This window comes from Dasypus novemcinctus, chromosome 14 (genome assembly GCF_030445035.2).
Source record: "Dasypus novemcinctus isolate mDasNov1 chromosome 14, mDasNov1.1.hap2, whole genome shotgun sequence".
Classification (NCBI taxonomy): domain Eukaryota; kingdom Metazoa; phylum Chordata; class Mammalia; order Cingulata; family Dasypodidae; genus Dasypus; species Dasypus novemcinctus.
In genome coordinates, this window is record NC_080686.1 from 47,210,492 (window position 1) to 47,228,609 (window position 18,118).

Here is an 18,118-nt window from a genome sequence, read left to right on the forward strand (position 1 = left end):
TCTGAATTTAAGTCCTGAGGGAACTGTCATGATTGGCAGTTTCAACAAAGAGGACAAGAATGGAATGGACCTGCTAACTAGGAGTGAGTAAATTTCTCCTGTGGGCATGACAGTGTGTATCTCCTGCAATTTGGCTTTAAGTGACCTGAGAGCTTTAAAGGGAGAAAGATGTTTTATTCAGTGGAGGAATGGGAAGGATAGAGCAGATTTTTATTCCAGTGAATACACATGAAAAATCCTCTTACTATTTCTCCATTGCTGGCATCATATAATATATAAATTAGAATTGAATGTAATGATCCCTTTGCCTTGATTCCCCATATCTGCCTATGAATTTCATTAATGTAAACTGTATCATACCAATTATTACAATTATGATTGTATCATATCAATTATCACAGAAGAAGGTGAATACAAACTTATATGTTTCCTACTGTTATTTTATTTTCAAGGAACTCTGGTTGGAATCTGTGGATTCGTAGCAATTTTATTTTACAATTTCTTAGGGAAAAAAATCAGAAAAATCTCTGAGCATTCCCAAGATATGTTGTTATCTGCCATTCTCGCTTTTAATATAAGTCACAGGCTAGGTTTGGCAGTGTCTATTCCCTTCAAAATGTTAGGAGTAGGTGTGGTCGTGGAGAAGCTTCTGTGAGTTAACCTTGAGCATGCTGGGGATAGGTATCTTGCGAGAGAAACTTGAAGCACACATTTCTTGGAAACACTCCAGATGCCAGAAGTCATGAAAGAAAGATTTAGCACCCTTTTTCTTACTGCTGCGAAGGAATTATTATTTAGTAAGCACTTAGACTAATGCCAGGTAAATAATGCTTGTTACATAAAAACAAGTGTAGCAGAACTGCTTTTTAGTTTTAATGATTTGAAGACAGTATTTAAAAATCTCTCAAATGAAACCTCTTTTACCAGTCTTTGCTATCATTTTTTTAAAAAGGTTTCTACATTTGGGTAATATGAACGAAGAAGGGAGTGGTACTTCTCACTTATTCCCCACTTTAATACTACTGCTTGTTTCCAGCCCAGTCAGGGTTCTTTTTAGGTAAGTTCTGGTTTCTGCATGGATGTGGCTGACCAATCATGATTGAGGTAATGATTTCTCATGGACCATGACCCGCTAACAAATAAAGGTCAAAGAGCACTTGGTGCAGTAGAGTTGTATCTGTCCTTGGTGCACAGTAGTAGAGCTATAATACCAATCACAACACCCCCAATAACTTGGAAGATTTATCTGATGTGCTCATTTCCCCCAAGACTCTTACCACACAAGGGGGTATTGTTTCAGTTTACCAAAGGACTTGATATGCAAAGTACCATAAGTGGGTTGGCTTTTAAAATGGGAACTTTATTTAAAAGTTTACAGTCCCGAGGCCTTGTAATGTCCAAATCAAGACACCATCAGAGAGTCTTTCTCACCAAAGTAGCTGCTGGTGATCGAGGTGTGTTGCCATATGTTGAAGCAAGATGGCCCACGATCTCTGCCAGAGCTCTCTGCCTTCCCCTCCAGAATCTACCATGTGCAACCAGGCTTGGTCTTGTCTCTTTCCTGGCCTCCTCTCTTAGTCTCTCTGGGTTTCTGCATTTCTGCAGCTGTTGGTGAACCTGGAGTCCTCTCTCACACATGACGGGATCAAAAATGGCAGCTTCCATTCTCCCTGAGTCTTTGTTTATATCAGACCCTGCAAGGAGAGTCACCCAAGGTGGCTCCCTCCTCACTGACATAGTCCAGTCAAAAGGCCTCACACCCACAGGAATGGATTAGTTCAAAAACATAATCTTTTTCTTTTGGGGATTGTTAAAAGAACTTCAAACTGTCACAGGTATTGACCCTAATTGGCCTCTTTCTTCAGTAGAGTAGGAGTCTGGTTATTGTTGGGTCAAGTGCTCTGTATAACTCCAGACAAACTTCTCTCTAGATCACATTGACACAGAACATCATATTGAAAGCATTAGCATCTTAGACAACATGTCTAAAGGTTCTATTTTGCAAGGAGACAGCTTTGTAAGAATATTTCCTGCAGTCAGTTTACTAGAAGTATATCAATTTGAAGTCATATTGCAGAGAATATGAATGTAATTCTGGATAACTCCTTGCTGTGAATACTTGTGAGTTACATCACCAAAATGATTTTACCTCTTTGAATCTTTTTTATATCGAGTTTAAAGTATATCTGTAAGAATTTCATTAGAATCTTTTAAATAGAATTTAGACATTTGATGACTTAAACACTGATTTTACAATCCCTGACAGAATAGAGATAAAAACCAATCACAGCATCTCCAATGACTCAGAAGAAGCATGTTTCCTTGCCCCAAGACCCTTCTACCACAGTCTTACCCTTGGGTGAATTGAACAAAGAAAGACGTTTCACTAATTATTTGTTCCCTGCTTTATTTTTGACCACTTGACCCTGGCCAAGCTAGAGTTCTTTTCAGATTGGTCGCAGTTTCTACATGGATATATTTCACTCTATCATGAACCAAGGTAATTGTCTCTTATAAACTAAAACCCTCAGCCAAATAATGATTGGATCACATTAAATGTTTCCCTTCCTTCTCTTTTCTTGCAAAATTTCAGTCATTCCTTGATTGATATTTCCCAAACTAATTTTAATTAATTTAACACAATTTTTAAAAAATTAATGTTCCAAATACTTAACGAAGCTTGGAAGGTCAACTCACTAATATCCATTGATTTCAAATTTTGTAGTTACAATAACAAATACAAAATGATTAAATTTTTGTAGCTATGGTTGTTATACTATCTATAACTACACTATTTATTTGTTTGTTTATTTTTGCTTTTCAAACAACTATTTAATCTCAGTCTCTGGATGAAAAATTCTCATTTTATTAACAAATAGTTCTATTCAAATCTAGTCTATGCTGGTAAGATATCTTGGCTATCATTATTCTTTTAAATAAATCAGTACCATTCTCAATTTTCTAAAATAATTTCATTTTTTATTGCTTACAAAATATTAAGTCTTTATGTTCCACCTTGCGCTGTTAAGTGGAAAACTATCATTTTTCCTAATTTTTGAAGACTTTGAGCATTATGTTCAACTGTATATATAATCTTTTTTCCCCTAAAATCTATCGTTTTAAAAAAAAACTCTCATCTTAATCCATAATTTTTCTGTGAGATTTATTGCTTCTATTATCAGTGGGTACTTATTAAAAGCAAATATTTTATATCTTTAAAAATTTTTACATGCAAAATTTTAGCAGAAAAGAAAGTAGAAACTGGATACCTTGGTTCCTATATGATGCTATCACTACAATAATTTACGTAATATCTGGGCACATACTTTAGAAAGTAGAAAGAAGAATTTGACCTGAGTATTATGTTTTCAAAAATTTCGATAAGATCAGGAAATTTCGTATTTGTTCTGATTGTTATACATAGATGTGGTAACTGGATTGAAATATTAAGATAGACAAACTGCTGAAAGTTCAATTTTTAATTCATCATGTTTTAAATGTGTTTATAATCAACCATTGACTTTTTTTAAAACAATAAATATATAATATTTTAACACCATTTTATTAACATATAATCTGCAGATTTAACAAAGTGTGTGTTTAACAAAGGAAATTAGAGTTATTTTTCTCATATCTTTAATGACTTTGTGTGATCATATGCCTAGAAAGCTCCACATATTTAAATTTTTCTCTAAGTAGAATGAAATTATGCTGTTTCTTTATAGGGAAATATGTGGGAAGGGAGGGATAGGGAATATGGGAAGCCTCTATACTTTCAGCATAACTTTTATGCAATCTAAAACTTCTCTATAAAAAAAAATTATATGGAAAAAAATTATGCTATTTCTGTTTTTAGGGCAAGCTCAGCTAAGCTGTTTAACAGGTTTGAGTTGCTATTGCTAATCAGAGTATCTCTCATTTAGGCTGTAGTATACCCACTCTTCCTATACAATTTAATGAATCAGAAAATGCATTACTGGGTTTTGAACATAGTGCATGTTAATATTTTGGGTTGACTTTCTTGAACACCTGTGGTGTTTTGTTGTTGTGTTGTTGTTTTTGATCGTGCTTTATTAAATGAGTTTATGTGTGAAGTGAAAATTTAGATTGGAAATTCAAGGCTGCTGAATGAAGAGAAGGGTAGAATTTGCTGTCTTTTATTTCTGCCTGCCCCAAAAATGTTGACTCTAATGCAAATCTTATATTTGCCTTTAATTCATAATTAATGCATTCATTTTAGTTCCAAAGGTAGAAATCTCCCTCAAAAAAATAATAAAAAGTCTTATTTATTCTAAATATGTCCTTCATGATTTTATAGTTCATCATCTTAGTTTTGATATTTTCAGAATGAAAAACGCCAGTATTTCAAATTAGGTGACATGGGAGCAGTTTGAAATTTTTATTTGTTAGTCTTCTGAAATATATCTAAGACCATCATGTCTTTCTTAAATTTTTGGCACGAAAGCATACATATTTTCTAGGCATGAATGAAACATAAATAACAAAATTATTTCTGATTTACTTTTACCCTATATTTTGAAAAAGCCAGAGCTCTGTTGGGGTTTTTGGGTAGAACAACACATTAAATATTAAATATTTGCCTTTATTTTAATAAAATAAAATTAAAAACTCAGTTCTTCAGTCACAGTAGCCACATTCCAAGCGCTCAGCAGTTCTACGTGGTTATCACTATCATTTTCAATGATGCAGATATAAAATATTTCCATCATCACAGAATGTTTCATTGGACAATGGTGATTTATAATTTACCATTTATTATACAACAATATTTATAGCTAGACATCTTAGCCTAACTCTATCCAAACTCCTAAGTTGAAAACAAAAAGACAAGTTTTAGGTTTAGATGCAGTTTTCACTGAAAAATTTACTTTTCCCTTGTCACTTGTTTTGTAATTACAGCATTTCTTAAAATCTTGCTCAAAATTTTTTGTAAATGTAGGAAAATTTCCCGAAGACTAAGACCTCCTTTGTTTTTCTCTTTTTCACTTTTTCAGTAATTTGATTATATGTCTTGATGTGGTTTTCTTTGTGTTTATCCTGCTTGGGTTTCACTGACATTCTCAGATCTGTGGGATTATAATTTCCATAAAATTGGACAATTTTCATAATTCTTTTTTAAATATTTTCTCTCACCCTTCTGGGATTCCAGATATATGTACGATAACATTTTGATAGTGCCATATAACTCACTGAGACTCTGTTCATTTTGTTTTTCTATTTTATCTTTATGCCACATTTTGGGTATTCTCTATATGACTTCAGAGTCACAAATCTTTTCTTCTGCAGTGTGTTATCAGCTGTAATATGTGTTCTTTGTATTTATTTCATTTCAAATAGTATTTTCATCTTCAGACGTTCCATTTGATTTTTTTAGATATATTTCATTTCTACCCTTATTTTGAGTCATATTTTCCTGATTCTTGGGGTCTCCAGGATTGTTTGATTGGATGCTGGAGATTATGTATTTTCCATTGTTGAATGTCTGAGATTATTACTTTTTTAAAAGTCTAGTGTTTGTTCTGATAGACAGCTGGTTGTTTCTGGTTTAATTTGATCGTCTTGAGACTTCTTTTCAAATTTTGGTAGGGTGGTTCCAAACTTCCTTTTATCTAGGGATAGTTTATCCCCACTGAAATCACACCCTTCTGATGTGTAAACATAATGCCCCAGGGGGATTCTCTGCCCTTTGTGGATCTGGGTAGTGTTCAGCATACAATTTCCAATAACTTTTTTAACCTGTCTTATGGAATTTCACCCTCTTCATGCATGTCTTCAGATTCAGTATAGATTCTAGGGACCACTAAGCAGATTTTTATGTTCCTTTTCTGCATAGCTGTCTTCTCTGAATTCTGATGTCTATCTCAACCACCCAGTAAGTCTGCTGTCTCTTGTAATACCCTCCCTCCTTCATGCCCTGAAATATGCTTTCCCAACAGAAAGCTGGCATGATCCCAGTTCTCATCTTCTTTGTTTATTTTCTCTCAGGAGTCAGATTGTCTTGTACTGCCTGTGATTTAATTTCTTTGAAAGTGCTGAGATATATATATATATATGCGTGTGTGTGTATATGGTTTTCCAATTTTTAAGTCAGGAGGTTTTTCCATCATAGCTGGAAGTGGAAGTCTTTCTTCAGCTGATTAAAGATTCATGTAAGAAACACAAGTTAAAAATTACAGTGTGATTTCAGTATTGATTTTCAGACTATTGAAAAGAGAATGTGCAACATTGCAACAAAAGACCTCTTTTGTTATTACAAACACTGTTAGAACCTGGCAAGTTAGTCCTTTATGAATATTATTAGATACATATGGATTTTAGTGTGATTAAAGAACATTTAAAAGAACCACACAATTGACAGTATGGAGTTACAGATATGGGAGCCATGCATAAGAGTTAAGGATGAAATCAGAGATAGCATGTTGACATTTGCAGTGAGAATTCAGAATACAGGCATGCCCTAATATTAAATTTGACTCCATGCCACTTTCAGAGATAGACCACTGGACTTTGTAAACCGTGGGGGCTGACCTAATCTAACAATTCTTGTGTTTGCCTCTTACCAGCATATCACTCTCCAGGAAATAAAATGCCAACCACAAGAATTTTTTATCCTTGAGAGTAACTCTATGATGTTTTCAACAATATTCATCATGTAAGAGCTAAAGTAAATAATGTGATTTCTACAGATTTTATTGCTGATGTTGGCTTGGACTGGTAAGAAAGGTAGTCATCGATTATTCCAATGAGCCAAGAAATGGATCTTTAGTGTTTTTTTCTCCCTAATGTGATTAAAAAACACTATTATATATGCAGATGGTAAACTTTTATTTAAAATATGTGTTCCTTGGCTTTTCGTTTCTCAAATGATTTGTAGAGCATTTGCCTTGAGGAATGCAATAGATCACATTGCAGGATTTTAAAAATAATTCCTGGTTTTACCACCTTCCAGCCAAACTTCAATGGTTAATCAAGAAATCTAATCTGAAAAAAAAAAAAAACAAACCACTAGGCAGTAATACACCCTTGTTTTTAATGCTGTCATGCTCTTAATTTTATATGAATAAAATGTTTATGAAATTTACTTTTGTTATAAGGATGTATTTGTAATATTGCATGTCCAATATAAAATTTAAATAATCCCAGATATATTAAGCAACAGCTTAATTTGAAACATTTTTATGTTACCTAGTTGCTCTTAATTTCAGGAATAGCTCCTTTAAATGCATATTGTGTAAATTTTGAAGCATATCCAATTTAGATGCCTTTACGTTTACCACTTCAATGTGTGATTTAGAAGTGGCCTTTAAAGTGATTTTTAAAATCAGATGCACTTATTAATTATTTTCCTAGCTATAAGATATTAGAAAAGTCTTCAGTTAAAAATGTATTTGTCAATGTTAAAGTGTATGAATTAGCTAGTGTTCATCAGTGATCACCAATGTTACAGATTGTACCCTTGTTGAGATTTTATTTTCAACACAATGGTTACTTTAATTTATTAGGCACTTTATAAGATAATGACTAGCAAATAATGCATGCTTAATAAATATTTTCAAATGAATGAACAAATGGGTTTAAACGTCTTAAAAAATAATAAACCTTTAGGTGTTGGAATACTTAGAAATAAAAGTTGCATTCTGTTTAATTAAGCACACTCTGACAACCTCAGAAAACTTTTTTTTTTAAATACTGGCAGTCTCTTGGTAAACATAGGAGCCATTATTAAATGGGTAAAAAATAAGGTTGAGAATAGAAATTTCAACACAGATATACAGTCTACCAATCTGCTGGTCATTGATGAACACTAACTCCACACCTGTTTTATAACATATATGCTCTTGGTTCGTTTAAAGAAAGCATACAGGATTAATTCTGGTTAAATCCCTTCTTTAAGTGTAAGGTCGTATTTTCCTTATGTTCAATTTTCTAATTGAATGTATGGTTTTTAATGATTTTTCTCTTCCACAGCATTTAATGGAATGGATTGTTGGTTTCTGATAGAAGTGTTCTGATAAAATAGCCAAAGGTCCACCTATTATAGAAAATGTAGAAAGAAAACAGTAAATGGAGATTACATTTCTAATCCTATCTATCATTTGACCTTAGCCATATTGTTTTTTCATTTCCATTTATAGATAAGGTGACTTATTGCTGAACTTGCTTCTACAAAATAGACAAACATAAAAACAACTACAAAATGTTTAATCATTAGGCAGGGCCAACTTTTAGATAAATAAATCAGGAATTTATTTATAAGTACATGTTAAGTTATTATGAGTATTTTTCTACTTCATTTAACAATACACTGTTCACCTTTAATATTAAATTTTCTCCTCAAAAGAAAATAAGTAATACTTAGGGATTTGAGGTTACTAAGGAATACTCTTGAAAAACTGCTAAAGGGGTGTGCTATCTATTCAGTCTAATTATTTATTTTGATTGTTTGTTTGTTTAAGGATTAAAACAAGGTGAGCCAACCATGACTGGCAAAACACAGACCAGCAATGTCACCAATAAGAATGACCCCAAGTCCATCAACTCCCGTGTTTTCATCGGCAACCTAAACACAGCCATTGTCAAGAAAGTTGACATTGAAGCCATTTTTTCAAAGTATGGAAAAATAGTCGGCTGCTCAGTGCACAAAGGTTATGCATTTGTACAGTATATGAGTGAGCGACATGCAAGAGCTGCAGTGGCTGGAGAAAATGCCAGAATCATTGCTGGCCAACCACTTGGTAAGTCATACTCAGTTACTGATTTCACCTTGGCACTCATCCCACACATATCTGGAAATGGTTTTATTGTTTAAAAGGCAATACCACCATACTATCTGCTTATTCTTTAATCAGTTATAGCACTTATATCTTTATAATTTATATTATTTTTGTTCTTATATTGTTTTACACTTAGGTATCTTATTATTTCTAAAGACTTATAAACTTGAGATCAAGACTGCTTTCTAATATTTTTATTACCTCCACTGATCCTAACATAAAGTCAGGCAAATAAAATGTATTCATATTTACCTCTGTTTGACCTGAAATGGTCTCTATTTTCGAGAAGACATTATGGTAATCAAAACATAACTTATGCTTATTACACTTATAATATTTGCTCTGAAAGGCTAATATATCTAATGTATTTTCTTCATTTCCTGTTTTTTGGGGGAGGATGGAGAGTTAGTAGGTTGAAAAATCATGAAAGTAAATAAATTTTGAGAAGTAGAGAAGAAATATCATCCACTCTTTCTTATCTAGTTGATAACCTTGTACTTTGTATCTGTTCAGATATATTTAGCAATCAGATTTGTATCCAGTAACCAAGAAATCATACAAGATTTTCAAACAAAGGAGAAAAAAGCAGTCTGAAGTAATATTAAAAGACATGGGAAGAAAGATTCTCTAGGTAATATATAGATTTTTTAAAATTAGGCAATCAATTGGATATTTTTCTACATGAGAAGAAAAATGCAATTGATACATCAATGATTCACTAATTTATATCTCCTAGCCTACCCAGATTCATATATCAAATTGATTTTTCACCATCTTTTGAATAGCCAACAGGCATCTCAGCTGTATATGCCCAAAACCAAAACTCTTGATTTTTCCCATTCCCAACTTCTTCTAAGCCAGGCTTTTTTCGATACAGTAAATAGAACCTCCATATATCCACTTTTTCAGACAAAAAACCCTAGGGGTCAACCTTTATTCTTCTCTTTCCTCCACACTCCAAATGTAACTCATCCTCAAGTTTTCCTGTTCCCAATATGTCCCTAACCCAATCACCTTTTAAATCTGTGCCAATGACTCTCTCATACAGGTCATTATATATCACATGGGGTAAAGAAATAACCTCCCTAACTAGTCAGCCAGTTTGCCCCCTTGCTGCATTCTGTACTGTGCTCAAAATTCACCTCCCCAGAGAGGATTTTCCTGATCAGCCTATCTGTCTAAACAAAAAGAGCCTTCTTCCCCCTTGCTTTCCTTCTCTATTCCAATGTCCTGCTTTATATTTTATCATAGTGCAGTGATATCTGGAATTGCATGTTTAATTTATAATGCTACCTCTGTCATGTCCTTAGGCATAAAGCTGAAGGAGTGTATTAAAGAAACAAGTTAAAAGTAGGAGAAATCATGTTAGAAGAGTGTTAAGAATATTGTGACCATTATCATGCAATATAAACAGTTGCGAAAAATTGGTAGGGAATTCCATAATCATCAAAATGAAAGTGATGCCTGAAATAAGAGATGTGAGGAAAAAAAAAGACTTGTGTCTTCTGTTAACCCACAGGTAATCATGACCACAGATTTTTATTTTCACTTTCCTACTCATTTTCTTCTATTTTAAATAAAGGTAATGCTTTTCAAAAGACATTGATAAATTTTCCATTTGTCCCTGTTTCTTTCCTTAATCTCTCTTTCTTCTTCCTTACCTCGATCTGGGAATTTGCTCACCATTTTCATTTTTCTTTCTTTTTTGAAGTTCTTTTTTCAGGGCTACACACCTAGCCAATTACTGAGAAAAATTCTACTTATGGCCTATATCTTCTTTTTAAATGTAACTAGCACATATTTTATAGAAATGTGATTTTGTTTTTATTTATTGATATAAAAATTGATATTGTTTTATTCATTATCAAAATAAGATTAATGTTAATCTTACTGAGTTGTAGCTGATTTTCCCAAGTCACCTTTTCTTTTTGCAGGCAGGCAGGCAGGCAGGAGTTTATTGGGAAACTCTCCCAACAGAGGGGGTCTAAAGATTAGACTTCAACTGGTTCACTGATGGAAGGTACAGATGTGAATTTATATAGTGTATCAATAGGCAGGAAAACGTTAGCTGGAAGGAAGAGGATTACACTCTATAGCCTCTCGTTAAAAGTGAATTCTTCTCGTATGTAACTTGAGGGGTAGAGGGCTAGGAGGTAGAATATTCTTGGAGTGCAGGGGTCTGGAAGGGATGGGTCCTTATCTGCTCCATTCTCAGTATGATAAGGCATATTATTGGGGGAAATATGCTATTCTCCGCCTGTAGACATCTTGCTCAATGGATTGGAATGGAGTCACAGCCTTATGACTGCTTAATCATTGCAAACCTTGTAAGGGGGAAGTTCTAACATTCCTAACTCTTTGATTATATATACATGATGAAGGACCCAAGTAATGGGTATACTGGGTAGAATGGAAGGGTGAGGGGATTCTGAACATCAACTCAGTCTGGCTACTTCCTGCTGCTATGGGGTGGTGAAGGGTTCCCTTCCTTCTTGTCCAGTGGGTTCTCATTTCTGGACCAGAAGTGGTTAGTATTGGCATTCATGTGGCAAAAAGATGCCATTCACAAATTACTGAGTAGATGATTGTATGATTTGGCCTATGAATTGGACGAGAAGCTGTAAGAGACAAGGACCAAAAAGAAGCAGCTGCATTATTATGAGTAATGGTGTTATAATGGGTAAAAGGATTGAATTTGGAGATGAGGAGAAAAAAGAGAGAAATGAGGATAACCATGATTGATTTCTGTAGCTATTGTCTTGGGCCTTCTGAATGAGTCCTTTGTTTTCCTTTGCAGTTCTGAGATTTTTTTTCTACCTGCTAAGTTTTGTTAATATAAAACAAGTTTCATTTATGATTACACAGGTGCTTAGTACATTCCATTGGATTAGAGACGAGGTGGGGGTTTGAAGTCATTTGTTATCTGTTATTGGGGCAAGAAAGACCTAAAATTCCCAACTCTTTTTGATATGGTTGGGTGGAGAGGGAGAGTGGGAAGGCATTGTGGGATTCAGTTATAGTTCCCCTTTTGGCGTTGAGATATTTTGGCTTCTGGCTCAGTGGCTGGCACTGTATTTTTGCAGCAGGAGAAGATCATGTACAAGATTATGGGTGACATCTCAGACAGCTATCTGGATAAAGTAAATTATTGCATGGAAGATGTATGGACCTGCTGATTGGAGGAGAATGAAAGTTATAATTGTGGCAAGGATAGGAATTAATCATGAAATTTAGGGTGGGCTGGGAGGTTATTGTCTCCAGGAGTCTGAGGAAAAGGAATTATAAGATTATACATTCAACATTGAACATTAATGGCATTAATGGTTGACAGTGAAATCACATGATTTGATGGGCCAAGGCACCTTTCTATCATTGCTCATTGGGTCATTATCCTTAACAATGCAGTGACAAGGGAGAGATATCCATACTAAAATATTAGGGCCTTACTTACACCCATCCAAGAAGAAAAACTGATAATAAAATTCACTTTGTTTTGAGATGTACAGAGTTAAATTGTGTCATTTCCCTTTTCCAGGCATTCTACTTCTATTTTCTTTTGTATGTGTCCTCATGTTAATCTCGAGAATATGTATCTTAATCAACCATAATCATCCTTTCTGCCCAAACCCAAGTCAATGACTTTATTCCTTTAGCTGTAATCTATTATTTCACTGTCTTGTCCAGAAAAAGGCAATTACTTAGCTATTTAACTAATAACATTGGTTTTCAGGTCAAGTGTCTGAATAAATCCACGTTTTCTTAAACCATTCACTACAGATTCAGGCAACAGCATGTCCTCAATTGTTCCCTGTAGGAAGTTATTTCCTCAGTTGAGCCCTGAATGAGATCCTTACTTTTCCAGGAGATGTATCTGCTTCAAGCTTTAAGTATTGCTCTTTTGTTTGCTGGCATGACCTCTTAATTTTTTTGACTCTGAAATAAACCCTTTATGAAGTACACTCTCCATACAACTTTGCAAACCTTTAATATGAAGTCACTTGATTATGGATCAAGTACTATACCCAGGTCATATGGAATTAATTCACGTACCACACCCTCTCTAAGCATGCCTCTTTATTGGGAAGGAAATTAACATTGATTAAGCCATGCTTTGAGCTAATTTTCTACATAAATTACCTTATTATTGATCTTAAATAATGTATACTCATATATCTTTTTCTAAATGAGAACAACCTTCTCATTTTCACTACTTATTTTAAAATGCTATTTGTAGTTTAGAGGTTAGATTTAAACATCAGTGGTACTAGAAACAATTAAACATCCTTGTTGGATAGTCTTGCAGTTCACTGGAGATGAAGAATGTAAGAAGGAAAAGGTTTTGAGTGTGAGACATTGACCTTAGAAGTGAATATATGCTATTAAGTTCATTGTATATGTCCAAGGATATTCAGGTAATATATACAGTAGAATCCTGGGTACATAGATCCTAAACTAAGAAGAGAGATTTGGGAGTCATCAACACAGATACTAACACCAGAGAAGTGGTTAAGCTCACTGGGACAGTGTATAGAATAAGAAGAGAACATTGGCTGAAGATGGATCAGTAGAGAAATCTTTCAGTCCTTAGAAAGAAAGAACCTTTCCTGATAAGCCCACTCTAAAGATCTGAATCAAAACTGTTTTTGCACACCTGATTCCCAATTCTAAACATGTACTTAATATGGTTTTCCAAAACTTTTTATATTAGACAACTGCTTTCTTAAGTCTAGACTCCTTAAATCCCTTCTTTTAGACTGCTAATAATTGCCAAACATCCAAATCTACATACCCAGCTATTCTTAATGATTTATTATATGAAAATCTCATTTATGATATCTCAAGCACATTATCTTTAAAGCCTTAAGGTTTTATTCCAGATGACTGTCTGCTATACCCAAGTTATCTGCCCAGATGAGGAGCAAAGAAAACTTTATCTTGTCAAATTTCATTGTCTGCTTTTTAGTACACCATTGGCATAAATAGAAATATTTTGCAGATCAATTGTAAGTCAACCATTGCAGACCCAGTCAGCATAATTATACTTACTTGACTATAGTAGACTTAAAAATCAAAGTCAAGCCTCCATAAGTCTGTTTATATTATAAATATTTGCATTTTTATGAAAATATATTTTTACCATGAAATTGTTATCAAAATATGGCTTGAATTTTTAAATATAAGTAAATTTTACTTTATTTTCAAATTCATATAAAATGAGAAATTTATTTAAAACATTGAATCCTGCCTAAAAATTACAGTGCATTGAGTAATTACGGGAGTTCAGAAATTGGAGCTCTAAATACTGGAAATCTTTTCTGGATTTTGAAATTAGGGCACAGTGTAAGGTTTTGATTTATTTTTCTTCTTTTAGTTTTTATCCTTATTATGTTGACAAAGATTCCTAAATTCTATACCAGAACACCATAAAAAGACTAATATTAGAAAATTGTGTTACATTTTCATCTAACTTTCGTTATTGGGACATTTTTTTCCCAAACACTTTATCTGAAAGAAGAAACAAACCTTTTGTATGTTTATGACAGTTTTTATATAAGAGGTCACACATAAAGTGTCCTTCTGTACTAAAATATCATGCAAAGATTGGAGGCTAAGTCTAGATCAGTGCCATTTTTATGCATCTACTAATTACACTGGCTTGATTACACAGAGGCTATAAATAAACATTTGTAATATCTTTCCTTATCTTCAGATTAGTGCACTGTTAAGATGCTTGCAAAAGACATAATTTATGGACTTAAATCAGTTACTAACACTGCCAGGAACTAAACACTAAAATCTAATGAGTTATCCTTGTTGTAAAGTCTTTACAAGGTCTCTGTCTTTGAGGAGCAAACTCCAGCTTGGAAAAGGAATACTTAAAATACATAAATTAATTTCATTACATTATAAATATCTTACAAATGCTGAAGGATTTCAAAGTAGGAAGATGATGAATAGGGATTGTTTAATATTAGAGTAAATCTGGTTTAATATTCTTATCCTGAAGTAAGTAGTGGAAATGCATTAGTAGAGAGGTGGATGATAAAGAGCAATACCAAGTAAGGACAAAGAAAGGGAAATAAACAAATGATTGTAACAATTTATCAAGCATGTCCTAAGAACAGTGGATTTCAAATGTGTTTTATCCCCAGCTACCATTTCACATCTAGAGTGATCTTTTCTAAAATACAATTTCAATCATGTCACTCTCTGATGCAAACTTTCAGTGATTTTTCCATAGTTCTCAGAGAAAAAGAGTAAAACCCTCATCACAGCCTACAAGCTTCTACATGATTTGTTTCTTGCTTATCTGCAGACTCATTTCATAGCCCTTTCAGCCTTGCTCAGTGCTTCAAGTAAGTTGATTTCTTTCAGCTCTTTAAGCAAGAGATGTTCTTTTCCTCCACAGGGCCTTTGCACATGCTGTTTCAACTGCCTGAAATGTTCCTTATCAACTTTCCAACTACCACACCCCACTTGCCCACCTCTTGACTCCCTTCAGATCTCAGATCAAATGCCATTACTTTAAGGAAACTTCCCTTGATCCCTCAGACTTAAAATGTTTTCTTTTCCTTTCTAGTATATATCTTATTTTAATTATATTTTGTATTTGTTATTTTTAAATTGTTATCTGTCTCTGTTCCCTCTAGACTCTAAGTTCCATGAAAGCATTGACTGCATATGCTCTTACTCGCCTTCTTCTCCTCTGGCATTTGTTTCCATAGCAAATGCTCAGTAAATATTTGTTAGATGAATACTTGTATGGTTGGATAGATGCATGGTTGGATGGATGGGCTTGGCTAAAGGTCTTTTTCCCCCATTGGAAAGGGCAACATTTGAAGAAGAAGGGGGAGGAGGGGGAGCAGGAAGAAGAGAAAGAGGAGAGAAGGAAAGAAGGAAGAAGGGGTCGCAAATTCCCTGAAGAGCAAAAAGCTACAGTTTGAGGTTACTGCCATTATTACAAGGCACAGTGGTATCCATGGAGGGCAACCAGGTATTCAGTTTCTCTAAAGTTTGATAGCTGAGAGGAATCAATTCAGTAGGTGTGATTTCATTTATTTCTAAATATAACCCATTTTAATAAACATTAAATATTCAACACATACCTTTTATTCAAAGGTTACAATAAATTGTATATATGGTTTAAAGAAAGATTTTTATTAGTGAGAAATGCTTTTCACATTCCTTAAAATGGCATTCTTTCATGTTTTTCTCTTAACGGCTCAATATTTACACTGTATTTTTCAAGCTTTTAAATGCACATGTTATCTTACTTATTTTTCATTACAATGCAGAGAGGTAACTAATAAGAGTATTTATGCCCATTCTACTGAATAGAAACTGAAGCTCAAAGAATATAACTTGCCCTATAACACACACCTAATACATAGTGGGAAGATCACAGACACATCTTCTGACCCTAATCCTTTTTACTGTGGGTAACTCTTCCCTACCAATATGGTGCCCATTTGCTTTGTGATCCAATCCAAGGCACTTTGAGAATGAAAAGTACCGTGACAGCAAGTTTAAACCATGATTATCCTAGACAAACTGAAAAGTACAGTCACTGTTATTAACTATTGCTTTTTACTTATGGGGACTTGAAAACTTGTTTGATCCTTACCATAAAACATAGCAAAAGGATGACAGCATCAGTGTCGATAAACCTTGACATTTCAATAGCTACAATAATAGAATTTTTTTTCTTCCTGACATAAAGTACAATTCTGAAGAGAAGATGGTGCAGGGGTGAAAGCACTGTTTTCATTCATTCAGGGACGAGGCTGAAGAAAGCTTCAGCATCTTACAGTGGATGCCTCCCATGCACTCCCTGGAAAAGAGGTCAGACCAGCAAATGGGGAAGCAAGAGGGAGGAAGTCTGGTTTGTAGGTTTGGTGAATCAAACCTGGAAGTGGTGTTCATCCCATCTGTTCACATTCCATTGACCACAGCTAGACACAAGTGGAGCTGGGCCACCACTCCCCTGGAGTAGAAAGAATGTAAATCTTTTGTTAAGTTAGTTTCTCTGGTATGTGTAGCTATGTAAACTTGGGAAAGTTACCAAGAGGCAGTTTCCTCACCTGTAAAATGGATATCATTAGGCTGAATTCATAGAGTTGTAATGCAGAACTGATATGTTCATAAAGTGCTTAGAACCATGCCCGTGTATGCTGCATACCATGTGGTAAAGGTTTATACATGGATATTACTAGAAGAAAAGCTAAAAACTGTAACATGGTATGATATATGACAGTAAAGCCTCATGTGAAACATGAATGTGAGTGATACTGCATATATAAGACTCTTTTTACAAAATATAAATACATATACACTAGAGAGAAGGCAACAGAATAGCAGCTATGTATGGCAGGGGAAGCATAGAAAGCCTGAGAGGTGATGAGTTTTGTACGTTTGTTTTTGGTTTATTATTACTATTATTGGAATAATGAAAGTAGGGTAAGAATGATTGAAGTGATGAATGCACAAATAGGTGAGTACACTGAATACCACTGATTGGACACTTTGGTTAGATTTATGCTTTATTAATATGTACCAATAAATTGATTTGTTAAAAAGAAGTTTATACATTAAATTTCAGAAATTTCAGCCTCTGAAATTATTCCAGAATCTTCTATGTCTTTCAGCTGCATCAGTGTGACCAAACTTTGACTATAGCACATTGAAGTGCTTAACGGTAGAGTCAATAATGGCTGAGAACAAGAGATTAATTCAGATGATTACAGATATGATGGGAGATGACTCTCGAAGGAAGGAGAGATTTAAAATCAGTGTTAAAAGAATAGGTTGGATGAAGCAGTCTATCTGGAGTCTTAATTCAGGCAGAAGTGAAAATGTCCTAGAGGTGAAGAAGCAAGCCCACGGAGTAGAATGGAGGGAGATACGATACGATGTCAGCTTGAGAGGGTTTTGAGTGCCATGCTAGTTGTCAGTGTGAAGAAAAACCTATGCAACTGTATTCAGTATAATGAAGACTGGCTTCAAAATAATATTTTATATTTCTTAAAGTATCATTTGATTTGCTCTTATGTTCCTAATTATTTCATGTATTATTTAATGTACCCCTTGTTTCCTCTGACTGTTGAGATAGTCATTCATTGATTCATTCGTTTAACAAAATATTGTTAATTTTCTTTTTTAGGCAGGACATCGGCTTGGGTTAGTCCTCTGAAAATAAAGTTTAGACATGGAAACTAATTGTTATAAGCTATTTTCTGAATCTTTTATATTTTATTTTTGATGTTGCAAGATAATTCTCTGTGATTGAGTAATAGGGTAATAGGGTACCTATGCTTTGTAGTTTC

The 18,118-nt window shown here is 34.1% G+C and overlaps 1 protein-coding gene across 5 annotated transcripts in view; it reads left to right on the forward strand.

Annotated features, from left to right (window-relative positions):
* RALYL (RALY RNA binding protein like) overlaps window positions 1-18,118 on the forward strand; it is a 757,145-nt gene that overhangs the window by 341,195 nt on the left and 397,832 nt on the right. For all 5 annotated transcript variants that reach the window (XM_058275682.2, XM_058275685.1, XM_071207892.1 and 2 more), the window contains one exon: window positions 8,478-8,756. In XM_058275682.2, coding sequence (XP_058131665.1) covers window positions 8,478-8,756 — 279 coding nt within the window. The remainder of the gene's footprint in view (window positions 1-8,477; window positions 8,757-18,118) is intronic.